The sequence below is a fragment of the Selaginella moellendorffii genome, unplaced genomic scaffold (genome assembly GCF_000143415.4).
Source record: "Selaginella moellendorffii unplaced genomic scaffold, v1.0 SELMOscaffold_38, whole genome shotgun sequence".
NCBI lineage: Eukaryota > Viridiplantae > Streptophyta > Lycopodiopsida > Selaginellales > Selaginellaceae > Selaginella > Selaginella moellendorffii.
The window spans coordinates 180,207-196,366 of NW_003314299.1; the positions used below are offsets into that span (position 1 = coordinate 180,207).

At 47.6% G+C, this 16,160-nt stretch overlaps 4 protein-coding genes and 2 pseudogenes across 5 annotated transcripts; 3 read left to right on the forward strand and 3 right to left on the reverse strand.

Annotated features, from left to right (window-relative positions):
- The first annotated feature begins 832 nt into the window (after positions 1–832).
- On the forward strand, positions 833–2,698 carry LOC9658711 (annotated as a pseudogene).
- A 370-nt stretch (positions 2,699–3,068) lies between these two features.
- On the reverse strand, positions 3,069–3,825 carry LOC9653866 (protein IWS1 homolog 1). The gene is made up of 2 exons (XM_024683616.1): positions 3,683–3,825; positions 3,069–3,555 (listed from the first exon to the last, which is right to left on the reverse strand). The coding sequence occupies exons 1-2, from the start codon at positions 3,823–3,825 to the stop codon at positions 3,069–3,071; spliced, it is 630 nt and encodes a 209-aa protein (XP_024539384.1).
- A 1,274-nt stretch (positions 3,826–5,099) lies between these two features.
- Positions 5,100–7,016, reverse strand: LOC9658712 (probable leucine-rich repeat receptor-like protein kinase At1g35710). Its single transcript, XM_024683617.1, has 3 exons — positions 6,883–7,016; positions 6,390–6,741; positions 5,100–6,305 (listed from the first exon to the last, which is right to left on the reverse strand). The coding sequence occupies exons 1-3, from the start codon at positions 7,014–7,016 to the stop codon at positions 5,100–5,102; spliced, it is 1,692 nt and encodes a 563-aa protein (XP_024539385.1).
- LOC112349406 (pentatricopeptide repeat-containing protein At4g02750-like) lies at positions 6,785–9,564 on the forward strand. The gene is made up of 2 exons (XM_024683801.1): positions 6,785–6,837; positions 6,890–9,564. The coding sequence occupies exon 2, from the start codon at positions 7,142–7,144 to the stop codon at positions 8,861–8,863; it is 1,722 nt and encodes a 573-aa protein (XP_024539569.1). The 5' UTR covers positions 6,785–6,837; positions 6,890–7,141; the 3' UTR covers positions 8,864–9,564.
- Positions 7,633–11,400, reverse strand: LOC112349407 (apolipoprotein N-acyltransferase-like). Of its 2 annotated transcripts, XM_024683804.1 has the most exons (4): positions 10,097–11,400; positions 9,882–10,046; positions 9,523–9,826; positions 7,633–9,449 (listed from the first exon to the last, which is right to left on the reverse strand). In XM_024683804.1, the coding sequence occupies exons 1-3, from the start codon at positions 11,338–11,340 to the stop codon at positions 9,544–9,546; spliced, it is 1,692 nt and encodes a 563-aa protein (XP_024539572.1). In that variant the 5' UTR covers positions 11,341–11,400; the 3' UTR covers positions 7,633–9,449; positions 9,523–9,543. The 2 variants fall into 2 exon arrangements, with proteins under 2 accessions (XP_024539572.1, XP_024539570.1); XM_024683802.1 differs by having other exon boundaries at positions 7,633–9,826.
- Positions 11,401–11,508: 108 nt separating this feature from the next.
- On the forward strand, positions 11,509–12,912 carry LOC112349339 (annotated as a pseudogene).
- Positions 12,913–16,160: the final 3,248 nt, after the last annotated feature.

Below are 16,160 nucleotides of genomic sequence, written 5' to 3' on the forward strand. Positions count from 1 at the left end.
ACGATTTCTGGATTGGTGGAAATGCTGCATTCCTATTGGACGCTGTAAAGCCCATGAACCGCTTTATACCGTTCCGGGCCCGACACGTGTCCGTATGGGACAGCACGGATGGGTGCCACCGGCCCACCTGAGTGGAGAATATTCCTGTTTATGGGATTACATTAACTTAAATCTGTATCAAATGTATGTTACGCCATGACCTAAATGAGTTTTTTTTCTAATCTTCTAGTTTAGGGCAAAGCCATTTGAAAGTAAAAGTCCCGCCATTTTCGGGTCAGGGGCTTTTGGGCATTGCCCCGGATTGGCGGCGATGTCGATGAGCGGCTGTCCGCTAGGTATTGCGCCAGTGAGCTAGTTGTGGGAGACATCAGTGATGCTGTTGGAGCTGAGGCTCAGCACTGCTACGCCGTTGATGGTGTCTTGGTCATTGGGATCTTGCCCAACCAGCTCGGAATGGCTCAAGGCCAAGAAGGTGAGAACTCTCGTTATTAAGGCGGTGAATGCCGCCCCCGCGGCCGCTACCGGGGCATCGAACGGCCACTCGAAGGGATTGCTCTCGGCAAGGACGCGTCCCACGGAGGATCCCTCGGCCCCAAAGTTCATGCCACTGCCATCGTTCGAGGAGTGCTTCCCAAATTGCACCAAAGAAACCACGTAAGAAATCTTCTTCTTTTTTTTATCGATTGATCGATTGGTTTCTTTCTCTACGATTGATCGATTGGTATCGTAGAGATCAAACGGGGGGTGTCCACTGGATAGATGCACGCGACGAAAGGGAACCTTGAGCGTAGAGCCTGTTTCTTCATGCACAACGTCTCTAAGAAATGAAGAAAGAGACCGCAAAACATCGATCCGCGAAATGGTATGCTGTCGATCCAATTTTTTTTTCTCTCATGCATGCCTTTGAGCAGGAATCCCGAAACTCAGGAAAGCTTGGATCGAGAGACGCGAGGCAAAGTCCCAGCCAAGGATGACGCAAATGTTCTACGCAAAGAAGGGAGTCATCACTGAGGAGATGCTCTACTGCGCGACCAGAGAGAGCATGGAACTCGAGTTCGTCCGCTCGGAGGTTGCTCGAGGCCGGGCGATCATTCCCTCCAGCAAGAAGCACACGGAGCTGGAGGCGATGATCATCGGGAGGAACTTCCTCGTCAAAGTTAACGCAAACACCGGCAACTCGTCTGTGACGAGCTCGATCGAGGAGGAAGTCCAGAAGTTACAGTGGGCGACTCGATGGGGAGCTGACACGATCATGGATCTGTCACAGGCCGCCATATACACGAGACGAGAGAGTGGATTCTAAGGCCGGTCGGGACTGTTCCCATCTATCAAGCGCTCGAGAAAGTTGACGGCATCGCCGAGAACTTGACGTGGGAGTTGTTTCAAGAAACTCAGGCCCAGCAGGGTGTGGACCACTTCACGATCCATGCTGGTGTGCTGCTGCGGTTCATCCCACTCACAGCAAACCGGGTGACGGGAATAGTTTCCAGGGGTGGCTCCATTCACGCAAAGTGGTGCCTGACACATCACAAGGAGAACTTTGCGTACGAGCACTGGGACGATATCCTCGACATTTGCAATCAGTATGATATCTCGCTCTCCATCGGCGATGGCCTGCGACCCGGCTCGATTCACGACGCGAACGATCAGTCGCAATTCTCGGAGCTGGCTGTATAAGGCGAGCTCACTCGCCGGGCCTGGGAGAAGGAGGTCCAGGTGATGAACGTAGGCCCCGGCCTCGTACCACTCCACAAGATCCCAGAAAACATGGAGAAGCAGCTCGACTGGTGTAACGAGGCACCGTTTTACACGCTGGGGCCCTTGACGACCGATATCGCCCCTGGATACGATCACATAACTTCGGGCATTGGAGCCGCCACCATTGGAGCTCTCGGGACTGCGCTGCTGTGCTACGTGACGCCGAAGGAACATCTCGGGCTGCCGAACAGGGACGACGTGAAGCAAATACGCTGCGGACCTTGCGAAACAGCATCCTTTCGCTCAGGCTTGGGACGACGCGCTGAGCACGGCGAGATTCTAGTTCCGGTGGAGGGACCAGTTTGCACTGTCGTTCCCCCATGACAGCGATGGCGTTTCACGACGAGAGCGAAGGAGCAAAAGTCGCGTACTTTTGCTCCATGTGTGGTCCAAAGTTTTGCTCCATGAAGATCACGGAGGACGTGAGGAAGTATGCCGAGGAGCATGGCTACACCAATATGGAGGACGCGATGAAAGACGGCATGGCTAAGATGAGCCAGGAGTTTTCAGCTGCGAAGAAGACCATCACCGGCGAGCAGTGGGGAGAGTCCGGCGGGGAGATCTACTTACCGTAGGAAAGCAAGGAACCAGTTGCTTAAGAGCGATGGACCAAAGATCATCTTGTCTCACAAGGTAAGCTTTTCTTTCTTTTCTTCAGTTGCTTGAAAGCTTTGTCTTTGTAGGTGATCTCACCAAAGAAAGGAGCAACAGGATTTGGATCTGGAGAAGATGACGATCAAGTTTGAAGGTAGAGTTCGGTTTGGTTTGTATTGAATAGGTGGAGGTGCTCTCGCTTGTGTAGCTAGATTTCTCTTTCGTTTTTGCTCTATAAGTTTGAGGGTTCACTATTTTTCATTTCTGACAGTGGTAGCACCAGGGGTGCTTGTCCGTCTCAGGGACAGGCTGAGAGAGTCCCTTTGCACCTGTGAACAGGTTAATACCTGCGTAGGGAGCGTGCTGCTTGTGCTGTTTTGCAGGTGTGGATCGCGCGCGCGAGGATCAAAGTTTTGTTCCGAGCGAGAATCAATCGATGATCGCTTCGATTGTCCAAGGTATGTGGTTCCATCCGTCGAGATCTTGGTTTTTCTTGGATTCTTTCTAGTTGCAGCGTTTTTATTCTTCGTATTATGTTCTTTCTAACGAGTTCGGTCACTAAATATTGTACGGCAAGAAAATTCCAAGGCTGTAAAACAGGAATGAATGAATGAATATGATTATTTTCCATTCGCAAAAATCGGTGTAACCATTGTAAGATTGGCACCTTTTACATTCTCATAGTTTCCAAGTCTTAGCTCGAGCAAGAACATCTCTTACATTAGGACACCTCGGCCCCCCATGACTCTGGGCCTTCCCCTGTTGGCATCGTGTAGTCGCTTCATGGACTTGTTTATCCTCGCCCTCTTGGATTCCATTGCTTCACGTTGCATTATACTCTCTCTAATCGCTTCTCCATCAAACTTAGACTTCGGACGAATCGAGAAATTCATGGTCATGGGCTGGGGAGCTATGATTGGTGGAATTCTTCTCTTTTTTGAAGATGGCTTCTCCCTGAGATCCAAATTTTCTTCGACAATCGCTATTACCGGTCGCTTTTTCCATGGAGAAGAAATTGTTTCATCGTGGACGACCTTGCTTTGACAAATCCCTGTGTCAAAAACCACACAGCTCCACTTCTCAATCAGCCTATTGGCCAACAATTTATTCTCCTGCGTCTCTTCCTTGTGCTCTAGGAAATACCTCACCAGCATGCCCAGCCCACTCCACACCAACTGTTTCATCATCCAAATCGATCGGCATCTTCTCAAGCAAGATTGTGAAGATTGTGCTGCGAATCAGGGGCAGTGACCCCTCTGGAAGCGGCTTGAGCCAAGCAGCGAGAAGCATCAATACACCCTTATCAAACAAGTGGGCATGGTAGAATCACTTCTCAGCCACTCCAACGAAAAATTCGAGCATTTTCAGCTTGCTGGTGGCCGGCTTGGATTGCCTGTTAAGCTCCCTGTCCTCCTCAGCAGCATAAGCCAGCTTGATAATCACTTGCTCTGTGAACTTCGCCACCTCCGCCATGGCTTCGAGCTAGACTTGGACGAAATTTTCAGGGTCTGAAACCCTTTATATACAATTCTAGCAAAAAGGTACCAAATGTAAAAGAGCGCATATTATCTGGGTTCTTTTATCTAGGAAAAAATGTGAGGAAATAAAAAAAAGTGAGCAAAAAAAAAAAATTGTTAACGTCAATAATGCCCACGCCCCGGATTGCCGGCGAAGTTCTCCCGCCGCTAGGTATGGCGCCAGTGAGGTGGTTGTGGGAGACGTTCAAGTAGTTCAGGTTCTTGAGCGCCAGGATGGTGGGATTTTCCCAGTGATGCGGTTGGAGCTGAGGCTCAGCACTGCAACGAGGTCATTTCGTCTTGGATCATTGGGATCTTGGAGAACCAGCTCGGGATGGCTCCTGTGAGCTGCGACGAGGTCGATCCGGAAAAGAAGTGCCCTCCCAAGTCGCGAACTTCCAGCTGACGCAGCTTAACCAAAGGCAGGAGGTACGGGACCATCCATGCCATTATCGTGGACACTGAGAGTCCGGAGCTGAGAGAGGCTTCCCAGTTCTGGAGACAGCATACCTCTTAATCCCATGGACTCCAGCTTGAGCTCGCTCACACGTCCGCTAGCTCCGTCGCATTTGACACCAGGCCAGGCACAGCAGCTGGATTGCTGGGTCCAGTTGGTAAGCAGCTTACTCCGATCGTCGTCGGCATTTTTGAAAGCCAGCAATGCCTTCTCGTCTTCGCTGTTGCAGGATGCCGCAGTGGTGCCGTGAACAAGGAGCGAAACGAGTAAAACAACGAGAAGTGTTCGAGACATTGCAAGGGAACCCACAAGCGAATGATGATGTGAGGTAATCTAAGAGGCTCACTCTCTATTTACCTTAATAGGAGAGAGCGCGCACTGTGAGGGACGAAAGAACTTCAAAGGTACTTATACTAAGAAGTCCTGCTGCATATCTTCAAGGATAGCGTTCTGTTTATATCGTTCCAGCATTGAGAGTGGCACTGTTCAATTGGTGCCAGGAGGTTAACTTTTAGTTCCAAGTTCAATGGGTCTTACACACTCTCCTACTTTACAACTAGCAAGGTACACCATGTTCATGCTAGAGATTTTTTTTTTATACAACTCCTGATAGGGACCGAATCTTGTGGAGCTCCATGATAGCTTCATATGCAAGAGCCACAGGCAGCAAGGCAACGAAATGCAGGCCGTCGATTCTCAAAACTCTTTGCTTTGCATCCATCGTGGCCGCACAAAGGCAGAAGGCCATTTGAAAACTAAAAGTCCCGCCATCTTCATGACAGAGCTAGGGTTTTTGGGGAGCACGGGGGCAGGGGCTTGCCGCAGAGCCCCGGATTGGCGGCAAAGTTCTCCGGATCCATGTCGATGAGCGGCTCTCCGCTAGGTATGGCGCCAGTGAGCTGGTTGTGGGCGACATTCAAGTAGTTCAGTTTCTTGAGCGTCAGGAATTCCACTGGAATCTTGCCGGTCAGGCGGTTCCTGGCAAGGTCTAGCCTCTGCAAGCTCGTGAGATTGGCGAGGCTGGGAGGGATGGCGCCAGTGAGCGCGTTGTCATCCAGGTAGAGCCCCGTGAGTTGGGTCAGCTGGCCAAGCTCTGGTGGGATTTCCCCAGTGATGCGGTTGGAGCTGAGGCTCAGCACTGCGAAGTCGCTGACGACGTCTTTGGCGTCTTGGGCCATTGGGATCTTGCCGAACCAGCTCGGGATGGCTCCTGTGAGCTGGGAGTGGTCGAGCACGAGGAAGGAAACTTGGGGGAGTGTGGTCAGTCCTTCGAGAGCCTGAAAGCTGAGGTTGTTGTAGTTGAGTCCGAGGTGGTATAGCGTTCCTTTTCCCATGTTGCTCAAGTCTTTCGGGACTCCCGTAAGGAAGTTGTCGCGCAGCTCCAGATACCTCAACTTGGGAAGAGTTTTTCCAAAGCTGTCTGGAAGTTTTCCTTGGATCTTGTTGGACTGGAGGAAGAGGTGCTTGAGGTTGGAGATTCTTCCCAAGGAATTGAGCAAAGCTCCAGTGATGGAGTTGAAGGAGAGGTCTATCTCGCATGTAAGCTCGGGGTGTTCCTTGAGGTTGATGCTTCCAAACCAGGAAGGTATTGACCCTTGGAGCTTGCAGCCGCTGAGAGAGATCGTTGAGAGCCCCGGGAGTGTTTTCAGCCCGGAGATGGCGTCAAAGCTCGTGATATTATTGTTATCCAGTCGGATGACTTGCAAGCTGCTAAGGTTGGCCATGTTGGTGGGAAGCCCAGTGAGGTTGTTCATCGAAAGCTGCAGCCTTTTGAGGTTTTTGAGACCTTGAGCAAAACCATCTGGAATACGACCCGACAGCTGGCTTGCCGAGGCCCAAAGCTCGCTGAGATTGGAGAGAAGGCCTAGAGACTCGGGGATGCTGCCGCTGAATGAGTTGGACGAGATATCCAGCTTGACAAGTTTGCTAAGACGGCTGAGAGAACTCGGTATTTGTCCAGTAAGCCCAGTGCCAGACAGCTAAAGTTCTTCCAGGGAAGCGAGCTGGCCGAAAGAGCTCGGAATGGGGCCATGCATACCTCTGTTGAAAGAAAGGTCCAGTACCTTGAGTTTCTTGAGGATGCCGAGCGTGTCGGGGTATCGTCCAGCGACGTTGGTGCCTGATATCTTCAACGTCTCCAAGCTGGCAAGCTTGCCTAGCGATGGAGGAATGGAGCCGGACAACTTGGTGCCACTCAAGTCGAGATATTCCAAGTTTTGGAGGTCACCGAGACGCTCTGGAATGGATCCTGTGAGCTCGGAAATGCTTGAGAGATCGAGACGTTGGAGGCTTTTCAGTTCCCCGAAGGATGAGGGAATGGAACCTGTGAGCTTGGGAGAACCCGAGAGATAGAGACGCTGAAGGCTTTTCAGTTGCCCAAGGGAGGAAGGAATGGAGCCTGTGAACAAGCTTGCTCTGAGATTCAAGACAAGGAGTTTCTCGAGCTTGGCGAGGAACGACGGAATGCGGCCCGAGCCGTCGGCCCTTTCAAGGATGAGGTACCTCAAGCTGGTAATTTCCCAACTACGGATGGAATCGGTCCCTCAAATCTATAACCTGTCAGATCCAGCGTTTGCAGTGTGGATGCAAGCTGAGCAAGCGATGATAGCAATGGTCCGGAGAAGAAGTTCCCTCCCAAGTCGAGAACTCCAGCTGACGCAGCTTATCAAAGGCAGGAGGTACGAGACCATCCATGCTATTATCGTGGATGCTGAGCGTCCGGCGTCTGAAGCTTTGAGAAACAACTTCATCATTGAACGTTCTGGTTTCAATTCTTACTTTTGGAGGTTTGTTCTTTACATTCTTTGTTTATTGCATGTCCATTGCAGCAGTAAAGCCGGCCACAGCATTCAAGGTCGAGATAGCCACTGACGCTGCTGCAAGGGTGCGCTTTGCATCAAACGGGAAGATCAAGATGTATGGCAAGCTTTCGAGAGTTAAGGATGCTCGGCAAGTTTTCGATCGCATGTGTGACAAGGACTCGGTGTCTTGGTTCTTGATGCTATCTGTGTATGCGCAAAATGGTCATATGGAAGAGGCCAAGCTGATGTTTTCCCAAATGCCGGAGAGGAGTTTGATTTCTTTCAACATGATGTTATCTTCGCTTGGTCGGTGTGGATGTGTACAAGAAGCTTACAAAATCTTTAACGAGATGCCTCACAGGGATTTAGTGTCTTGGAACGCCGTGATCTCTGCATATGGCCAAAATGGGTATATCAACGAGACGGTTCAGGTGTTTGATGCCATGCCCGAGAGAGATTTGATCTCTTGGACGGTAATTTTAACGTTGCATGCGAATAATAGAAATTTGGAAGAAGCTAAGAACATCTTTGAGAAAATGCCAGAAAGAGATCTAGCTGCTTGGAACTGTATGCTGAATGCATATTCCCAAAGCGGGTATCCGCAGGAGGCAAGGCGTGTGTTTTATTCTATGCCTCAGAGAAGTCTCATTTCCTGGACTGTGATGTTAAACCTCTCTGCCGCAAATTCTAGTTTACAAGAAACAAAGAACATATTCGAAGCCATTCCAGAATTTAATCTAGTTTCGTGTACGTCAATGATTTCTGCATATGCCCAATCAGGGTATCTCTTGGAAGCTAAATCACTATTTGATAGAATGCCATGCTGGAACTTGGTAACATGGACCGCGATGCTGGCAGCATGTGTGCGCGCTGGCAGCATCTTCATGGCCGAGGACATCTTTCAAAAAATGCCATTCAAGAATCCAGTCGCATGCAACGCCATGCTAGCCGGATATGCCCACGCTGGCAAAGTTGAGCAGGCAAAGTGTATATTTGACAAAATGCCATGCTGGAGTTTAGTATCGTGGAGTTCACTGCTGTATGTCTACGCAGGATCAAGAGATATGGACTTGACACGACGATTTTTCGATAAAATGCCATACCACCAGCTAGTTTCCTGGAACACCATGCTTGATGCTTATGCCCAAAACGGGTATATGGCAGAAGCAAGGGTCATGTTCAATGCAATGGTGGAGAAGGACGTAATTTCTTGGACTATAATGGTTGCTGGCTATGGCCTTAGTGGCCAGAGTTCACTTGCAAGAAAATCTTTTGCCCAGATGCCAGGGAAGAATGAAGTTTCTTGGGATGCAATGCTCAGTGCATGCACCCAAGCAGGGGATTCGGTTTCTGTGTTTGAGTTGTTTCACACTATGCAGATGGCCGGCATTTACAACCAAGTTGGATTTGTCTCCGTTCTCAATGCTCACGGCCAAGTTGGCAGTGTTAAATGTGCTAGAAGTTGCTTTGTTTCGATGGCTTTTGACTGTGGCATTCAGCCATGTCACCAGCATTACTCCTGCATAATCGATGGCTTGGCAAGAGCTGGTTACATTGACAATGCAAGAGAACTCATCGGAAACATGCCATTTGTTCCCACTTCTTTGGATTGGCTGTGCCTTTTAGCTGCATGTCGGAGCCTCGAGTGTGGAACCTGCGTATCAAAATGGGTGTCTGGAATTGCGAGCAGCAGAGCTATGTATCCTCTCCTGGCAAATGTATGGACTTGGCATTGATAGAATCTAAGGAAAAAATAAACTGCTGCCTGGATTATGTTGTCAAATTGCTCGAGAATTTAAGACTAGAAGTACCAATTGCGTTTCATGCTTGATAAATTCAAATATTGACAAAATGGGAAAAATACAAATCATTTGTCTATATAACACCCAGGATCTGAGCGTGGACCTCCTGGACCAAATCACCAGAGGCTCTGAGAGATCGCGAGCAACTTCAATCAGACAGATACCTTGCAATACCTAGCGATTGAGGTGTGTGGAAAGTGCACCAGGCGAAAATTGTGTTTGATGATCCGCCTGAGGGAATGTGTTTGATTCTATGCGAATGTTCTCAAAACTCTTGGAAAACTAGAAAACGATCAATGTTTAATGCCTGACGACGATACTTGCTGCATGATAGGTACTAACAAAAGCAAATATTCCTCTGCCCCACGATGCTCACACGTCGGAGCGATGGAGATGGAACGCGATGCCCTCGTCATGGCAGCGTGGGCTGCCTTCTTTGGAATCGATACTCCAGCTGACTCGATCCAACGCCTTGGACTCCTCCAAATCATGCGGTGCTTCGGTACCCGGCCTAGTCTCGCTGCACCAAACGACGATTAAGTCAATGCAAGTGCTACGTCCATATCACCCATGTTTTGTATACACTTCCTTACAGATTGGGCTTCACAGGAATCTTAGACATGCACGCTTGATTCCTCTGGCAACAGCACGCAACGTAGCTCCGACCTCTCAAACTCCTTGAAGGATCGGTCACCAGTGATGTAGAACACAAAGGCGGGAGGGGACTTGTCAAGGATGTATGTCACTGCTCCAAGATGGAGGCAGAGCATGGAGACGTGTACCGCAGCGAGTGCTGCCACTAGCCAAGCGAAAAGAAAGCCGTAGCTTGGGTAAAGCGTCCAGGCCTTCCCGAGTACTGGGAGTGCCATGGCGAAGACCGAGTCGGAGATACCTTCCCTGCCAAAGAAACAGAAGAATATTAGAGAGCTTTGATTGATCAAAACTGTCACACCTGTAATCGAATGTCTGGAGATATGGATCTACAACCGCTGAAACGCCTCCCGTGGAGCATCGAAACCAACTGAAGCCATTCTCCACAACACGGAAAGCATCGGCCTCTTTCGCCCAGGGACCGCTTGCTCCCCAAGTCGCGGCTGGTTGGAGCATGATATCAATCCTAGCACATTCACCAGAAACTTAGAGAACACCGTCATAACTTCGCTCTACCTCTTTTTCCCGGCCTGCCGCATCAGGTCTGGAAACTCGAAATCGTAACAAATAGCTCCTCCAATCCGCCCGAGCTCGGTCTTGATGGCAGGAAGAATGGGATCCCCTGGAGTTCCATACCACTCCATGAATGGAACCAAGTGGGATTTCCTGTAGCTAAATCCAATGGAGCCATCGGGAAGAACGAGGTCGAAATAGTTCCCGACGCTCGCGTCCTTGTACTCGTAAGTGATGCCAACGTAGGCACCGTGCTGGGAAGCGATCTGTCCGGCTTTGAATTGGAGAGAATCCCTCTCCTGTTTGAGGTCGAGTTTCACCGCAGCCTCGGACCAGAGCACCAGTCGATCGCCGGCTCGGAGGCGCTGCCTCGTCCTGTTGAGCATCACATCCATGTCCTCGTAGAAGAGGACCTTGCCCAGGACGCAAGAGACCGGCACTGTTTTCTTCATCGTGAGGGCGATGTCCTTCTGGAAGAAATCCCCCGAGAAAATGGAGACCCTGGCGCTGCCGTAGAACAAGATCGAGAAAGCAATGGCTCCAAACGCCAGGGAGTGGCCGCGATGCAGCTGCATAGCACGCTTCTTGTCGGATTTCTCCATCTTGGAAAGATTCTCGTTGAGAACGGCCCTGTCGTGGAGAATCGCCGAGAACCACGCCATGAGGAATGCGATTCCATCGATCCCCCACACACCGGCGCTCATCACCAGCGGCAAGATTGTAACCTGGGAAACGGCGGGATGGAGGAAGGAGCCGACGCCGCCGAATCGATTCCACAACAACCACGCTGTGGTCCAGATCGACGCGAATACCAGCGGCTGGGACGTTCTTGCTCGATCAAAACGCTTTCTGTAGCCGATGCTTGCAAGAAATGGGAGGAGAAGAAACATCCACAGTGCCAGTGCCCAGATTATTCCCACAATTGGCACGCTGCTGGCCTTGGAGTTGTCTGGGCTCACCTTTCCTGGGAAGAATGCCAAGAATGCCAGGCTCGCGGCAGTGGTGTGGAGGATGAGCGCCAGGAGAATTGTGAGTGCTGCAGAGCTCCATGAGCAAAAATTGTGTGAAATGCCTGATTTGTGGAAGAAGTGCAGGAGGAAAAATGGTTGGAGCCAAGAACAAATTGCAACAGATTGGAAACCAGAGAAAAAAGTGCACACCACCGAGAGAATGACCAACAGTGCCACCTTTGTCATGTCTCTTGGTGTGTTAGGTGGTAATTTATAATGAGGCATATATAATGCCATTTTATATTTAGTAAGTTTTTGTGATTGTTTCAAAAACCAACTCTTGGGACTAAATTAAAATCTAAAATTTTGTTTTTAGACTCTTTTTTTATCTTATTATTTTAACTTGGTCCTCCCTTTGCCAACATTTACAATCATATTTAAATTGCTTTCCACTACATAGAACATATGTTAGTCAACTATACTCACTCTCCTTATTATACATTAAAACTCATTAGAAGCTTAAAAGTTTGGGGTCGTTAAGTGGTGAAGAACCTCAAAAAGAGGCATACATAATTTAGAGAGATTAAATTTTGTTTTTTCAGTTTAGATTATAACATTAACATTCTCATGGCTAACAAGTGGAACAAAAATATTCTAAGAGAATATTTAATATAATAAAGTTTGGTAAACTTTATCTGCTAGGGTTTAACCCCAAGCTCTATACTATTTCAAAAAAAGATTGGAGTGTGGTGCTTATCTCAAGTTCTTTCTCCCTCAAGAAGCTGGATGGACGCTTAGTGATTTCAGCAATGAATCCCCCTACTCGATCATGTTTGGGCCAGACAAATGTGGTGCCACCAACAAAGTCCACTTCATCTACAAGCACAAGGGCCCAAAATCCGACAAGCACACCTCAAGTACCCGCCATTGCCAGTGGCTGACAAGCTCTCTCACGTCTACATGGCAGTGATCTACCTGAACAACACGCTCAAGATCCTCATCGGCGGCAAGGAGGAGAAGAGCATCGACCTCCTCTCGAGCGACTTCCATCCCCAATCCCGACGACAAGAAGCCCGAGGACTGGGACGAGCGGGCGAAGGTCCCGGATCCGGAAGCGACCAAGCCTGAGGATTGGGGATCTGGGCTCCGAAGCAAATACTGAACCCGGAGTACTTCGAGTTGGACAGGCCGGATCTAGAGCCGATCTCGAATCGAGATCTGGACGATGCAGGACGGCATTCTTTTTGACAACATCCTAGTGGCAACTGACAAGGCTGTGGCAGCAGAGTACAGGGAGACGAAATGGAAGCCCAAGTACTAGGCTGAGAAGAAGCAAAAAATTGAAGAAGCGACTCCGAGTCCTGACGGCATTGGTACTTTTCCATTGTCTTCTTTTGTCTGTCTTTTTTTTTTTGTTGTGTGTGTGTGTGACGACCTTGAATCTTTTCAGGCAAAGATGTTTGAGTACCTGCGCAAGGTTGCCGACATCCCGGCTTTGGCGTCACAGAAGGAGAAGATTCTTGTAAGTAAAACACACGAGCATGGACTTTGTCTCGTATTCTAACTTTTTCTTTTCGTTTGTGACAGGATCTTCTGGAGAAGGCCGAGAAGTTCCCAACCATTTCTTTGAGCGCCATAGCTTTGATCCCGCTCATCTTGGTGGTCACGCTATTTAAGATTCTTTTTTGTGGCAAGAAATCGCCCCCCAAGAAGACGAAGGTACAATTAGCAATAGTGCTGCGGGAGTTTTGGACACTCATGGTTGTTTGTCTTGCGCAGGTGACTGTTGAGAAGTCCAGAGGAAGACATCTCCAGCCCGGACGATTCCAAGGACAAGGCGGAGGACGACGCGGCTGGCAACGAGATTGAGAAGGAAGGCGAGGGCGCCTGCCAAAGGAGAACCCGACGCGAATTGTAAGAAAACAGGAGGTGAGATAGATTGAAGCTTTTACTCGAGAGAAGACAAGAGAAGAGAGCCCAAAACGTTGTATTGTAAGTGGATGTTTCCCTTTTTTTTGGATTTTACTTAAATCACTATAGTACCTGAAGTACATAGAATTGCTGAATAGATTCTAGGAGGTTACCTTAAACCATTAACACAACTAGGTTGAAATGGGGTGCAAAGCAACTAGGTGATGTGTCTCTTACTCTAGCACCCTCTTTATTATAATTGGCTTTTTCCCTCATTCTTGGAGATTTTGGTGATTATTTTTTTCCAAAATTAAATACATCTTCATAATATAGGCTGTATTAGTGGTAGAGGTGGTATAATAAATACCCCAAAACCTTTAACCAATTTTAATTGATTAAAAAAAAAGATGCTTTATTCATGGGCCCTTTCTCTATATATGTGAGACACAAATCCCTAAACCCCAAAGTGAAGCAAAAAAGGTGCCACATAGTAGTGGTCAAAGCAGAAATTTAACAAGCATAACATGTTTAGACTAAAGGCTTTAACTTAGAAAGTCAAGAGTGGGACTGGAACTTTGAATGAAGTGCTCGAGGGATGAGCATGAAGCAATCAATGAATAAATATCTAAAAAGGGACATAAGAAGGATTGACATATAGTAAGTGTTGTAACACATGGCAGTGTCAGGAACGAGTTTGAGAAGTAGTCTAAGATGGAGTTTGATATGGATTTGAGATGGAGTCTGAGATGGAATCTGAGATGGAGTCTGAGATGGAATCTGAGATGGAATTCGAGATGGAATCTGAGATGGAGTCAGAGATGGAGTTTAATATGGACATGAAATGGAGTCCAAGATGGACCCAAGATGGAGTCTGAGGTCGAGTTTGAGATGGACCTAAGATGAAGTTCGAGGTCGAGGCCAAGAAAGAGATTGAGACTAAGACCAAGACTAAGGCCGAGACCGAGTCCAAGTCTGAGACCAAATCTGAGTCCGAGTCCGAATTCGAGTGTGAAGGTGAATCTCCCAAACCCTAGGGGGTTTGGTAAGCTCCAAAAGTATAGTAAGGGGAAGACTTCAATGGAGTCAATTTGGCTCGGAAATGCCAATGTAACCAAAGAAGGTTATACCCACATGGTGGATGATGCTATAACCATTGAGGAGTCCAAGGTTAGAGTGAACATAGATAGACAAATGGGGTAGTTTTATGAAGTTTTCAAAAGTTAGTTTTAGTTCCTTCGGGAGATCAAATAGTTAATGTTCCCAATCCAAATATGGGTGGCATTATCTACTTGGATATTTAGCATGGCTCATTGGAACTTTGCTTTAGCCACATGGCTAAAGCACCCAAAGATGGAGGGTGGGGAGGTTCACATAGGGTTACAGTATTTCAAAATGTTGTCCCAAAGTCCCAGACTATGAAAAGGAAGAGAAACAATCCTTTTGTATAGTGACCAAAGATGTAGTCATGTGGTAAGGAAGTCCCAGAAGTCAATAGGACATAGTGGTTGCACCTTTGGGCCATGACCCATTGGTAGTGTTGGTGAATATAGCTGGGACAAAAAAGAACTTGGTAAGGACTGAAAAAGAGATGTTAGGGAAGGCTATTCTTCATATCTCCAAGCATCCTAAAGATGCTAAATAGTGGTTTTGATATGACTAATCATGCATAGATAGCCTAGTATTTAAGAGAGGGGATTATGGCACAAGTGGTCTAGGATTACTATTGAGATAAGGGTAAATAGACACAACCTTAGTGTAGCAGGTTGTTATGTTAGTAGTACCTTTGGGGTGTCAATCATAGGATTAAATATGTGGAGCACTTGGACCAAATGCAAAGGTTAAGTGGCATAGATATCATTCATGGGGCTAGTAAATCCCTAAGTCCAAAATAGAACTTATGAAGGTTGTGAATGAAACTCTTTTAAGTGGTTGAAGGTGTGGTTAAATAACTAAAGTAAAATGAAAAATTTAATCACTTATAACTTAGTATCAAAGCTATTCTTTAGTTCAACTCTTATTGATGGTCGAGTATATCACCACTTGTATTGGCATCAAAAGGCCTTAGGAATAGGCTTATCCTCAAGGAGTAGCAGGTTGAGATGGCATGACTCTCCACTTTAGTTTATACGTGAATATATAAATAATGTGGTGGATAAAAAGGGGCTAATAAATGAATGACTTTGGGATTTTGGGAATAGTATAAGGTTTTTCTTCGAAAGTTGAGATGAGAGTTTGATTTAGCAAATTGGCTAATATGGTTAAGGTAAATAACTATAATTGGATCACGGGAAGGATGAAGACTCTAAGACAATAAAGGAGTTGTAAAATTAACTTCATATAGTTGAGGATGGTGCTCATGAATTTGAAACAAAAATTAATGACCATGGAAAGTCAAATGCAAAAGAGAACACAAGTCCTTAAAATAGTAGCTAGGGCTACCTTTAATAAATGTTGGAACAACCCAATAAGTTAAGGCTATATTTAGAGGATGAGTTGGTATTCTCATTATATGGACAGATAATCCTAAAGGGCAAAGTGTTAGGCGCCAGCTTTGACTATGTGGTCAACGTTGGTCAAAGGGAGGCTCAAGGGTATATTAAGGCATGTTAGAGTAAGGGACTTAACCTACCCTAGGGCTCACAGTGGAGCAGCGGCGCAGTGGAGCTTTTGAGGTAGCTTAGGGGTGGTTGGGTGGTGAGGAACCTCAAGAGGTGGCATAGCATAGTCTAGGGCGACTAGATCTCTATCTTTTTGTGCCGGATTATAACATTGGTATTAGAGGGAGGTTGGTTGCGATGGCCGACCAAGCTGAATGCTGGAATCCTATTATCAATGGTGGTGCTAACAATGGTGCCGACGAAGTTACGGAGATTTGGACCATTCAAGATGTGATTCATGAGCCCTTAATCGAAATCAGCAAGAGATGCAAGACGAGATGCATGGCATGATGGATACCATGCATGGGTGTGTTGAGGCACTTGAGGCTGGACGAGGTAGCGCTCCAAGTAAGCCTTCTTTGGTAGATCGACTTAAGATTCCAACTTTTTCCGGTGATGGTGGTGTGGACGAGTGTCTCACTTGGCTAGCCAATGTGAAGAAGTTCTTGGCTGCTAGAGGAACTCTAGATGTAGAGGCTTTAGTGGCTATTCCGATGGTTTTGCGTGATGCGGGTCTTCGATGTGTAAGCTCCTGAGTTTGGACTTCCC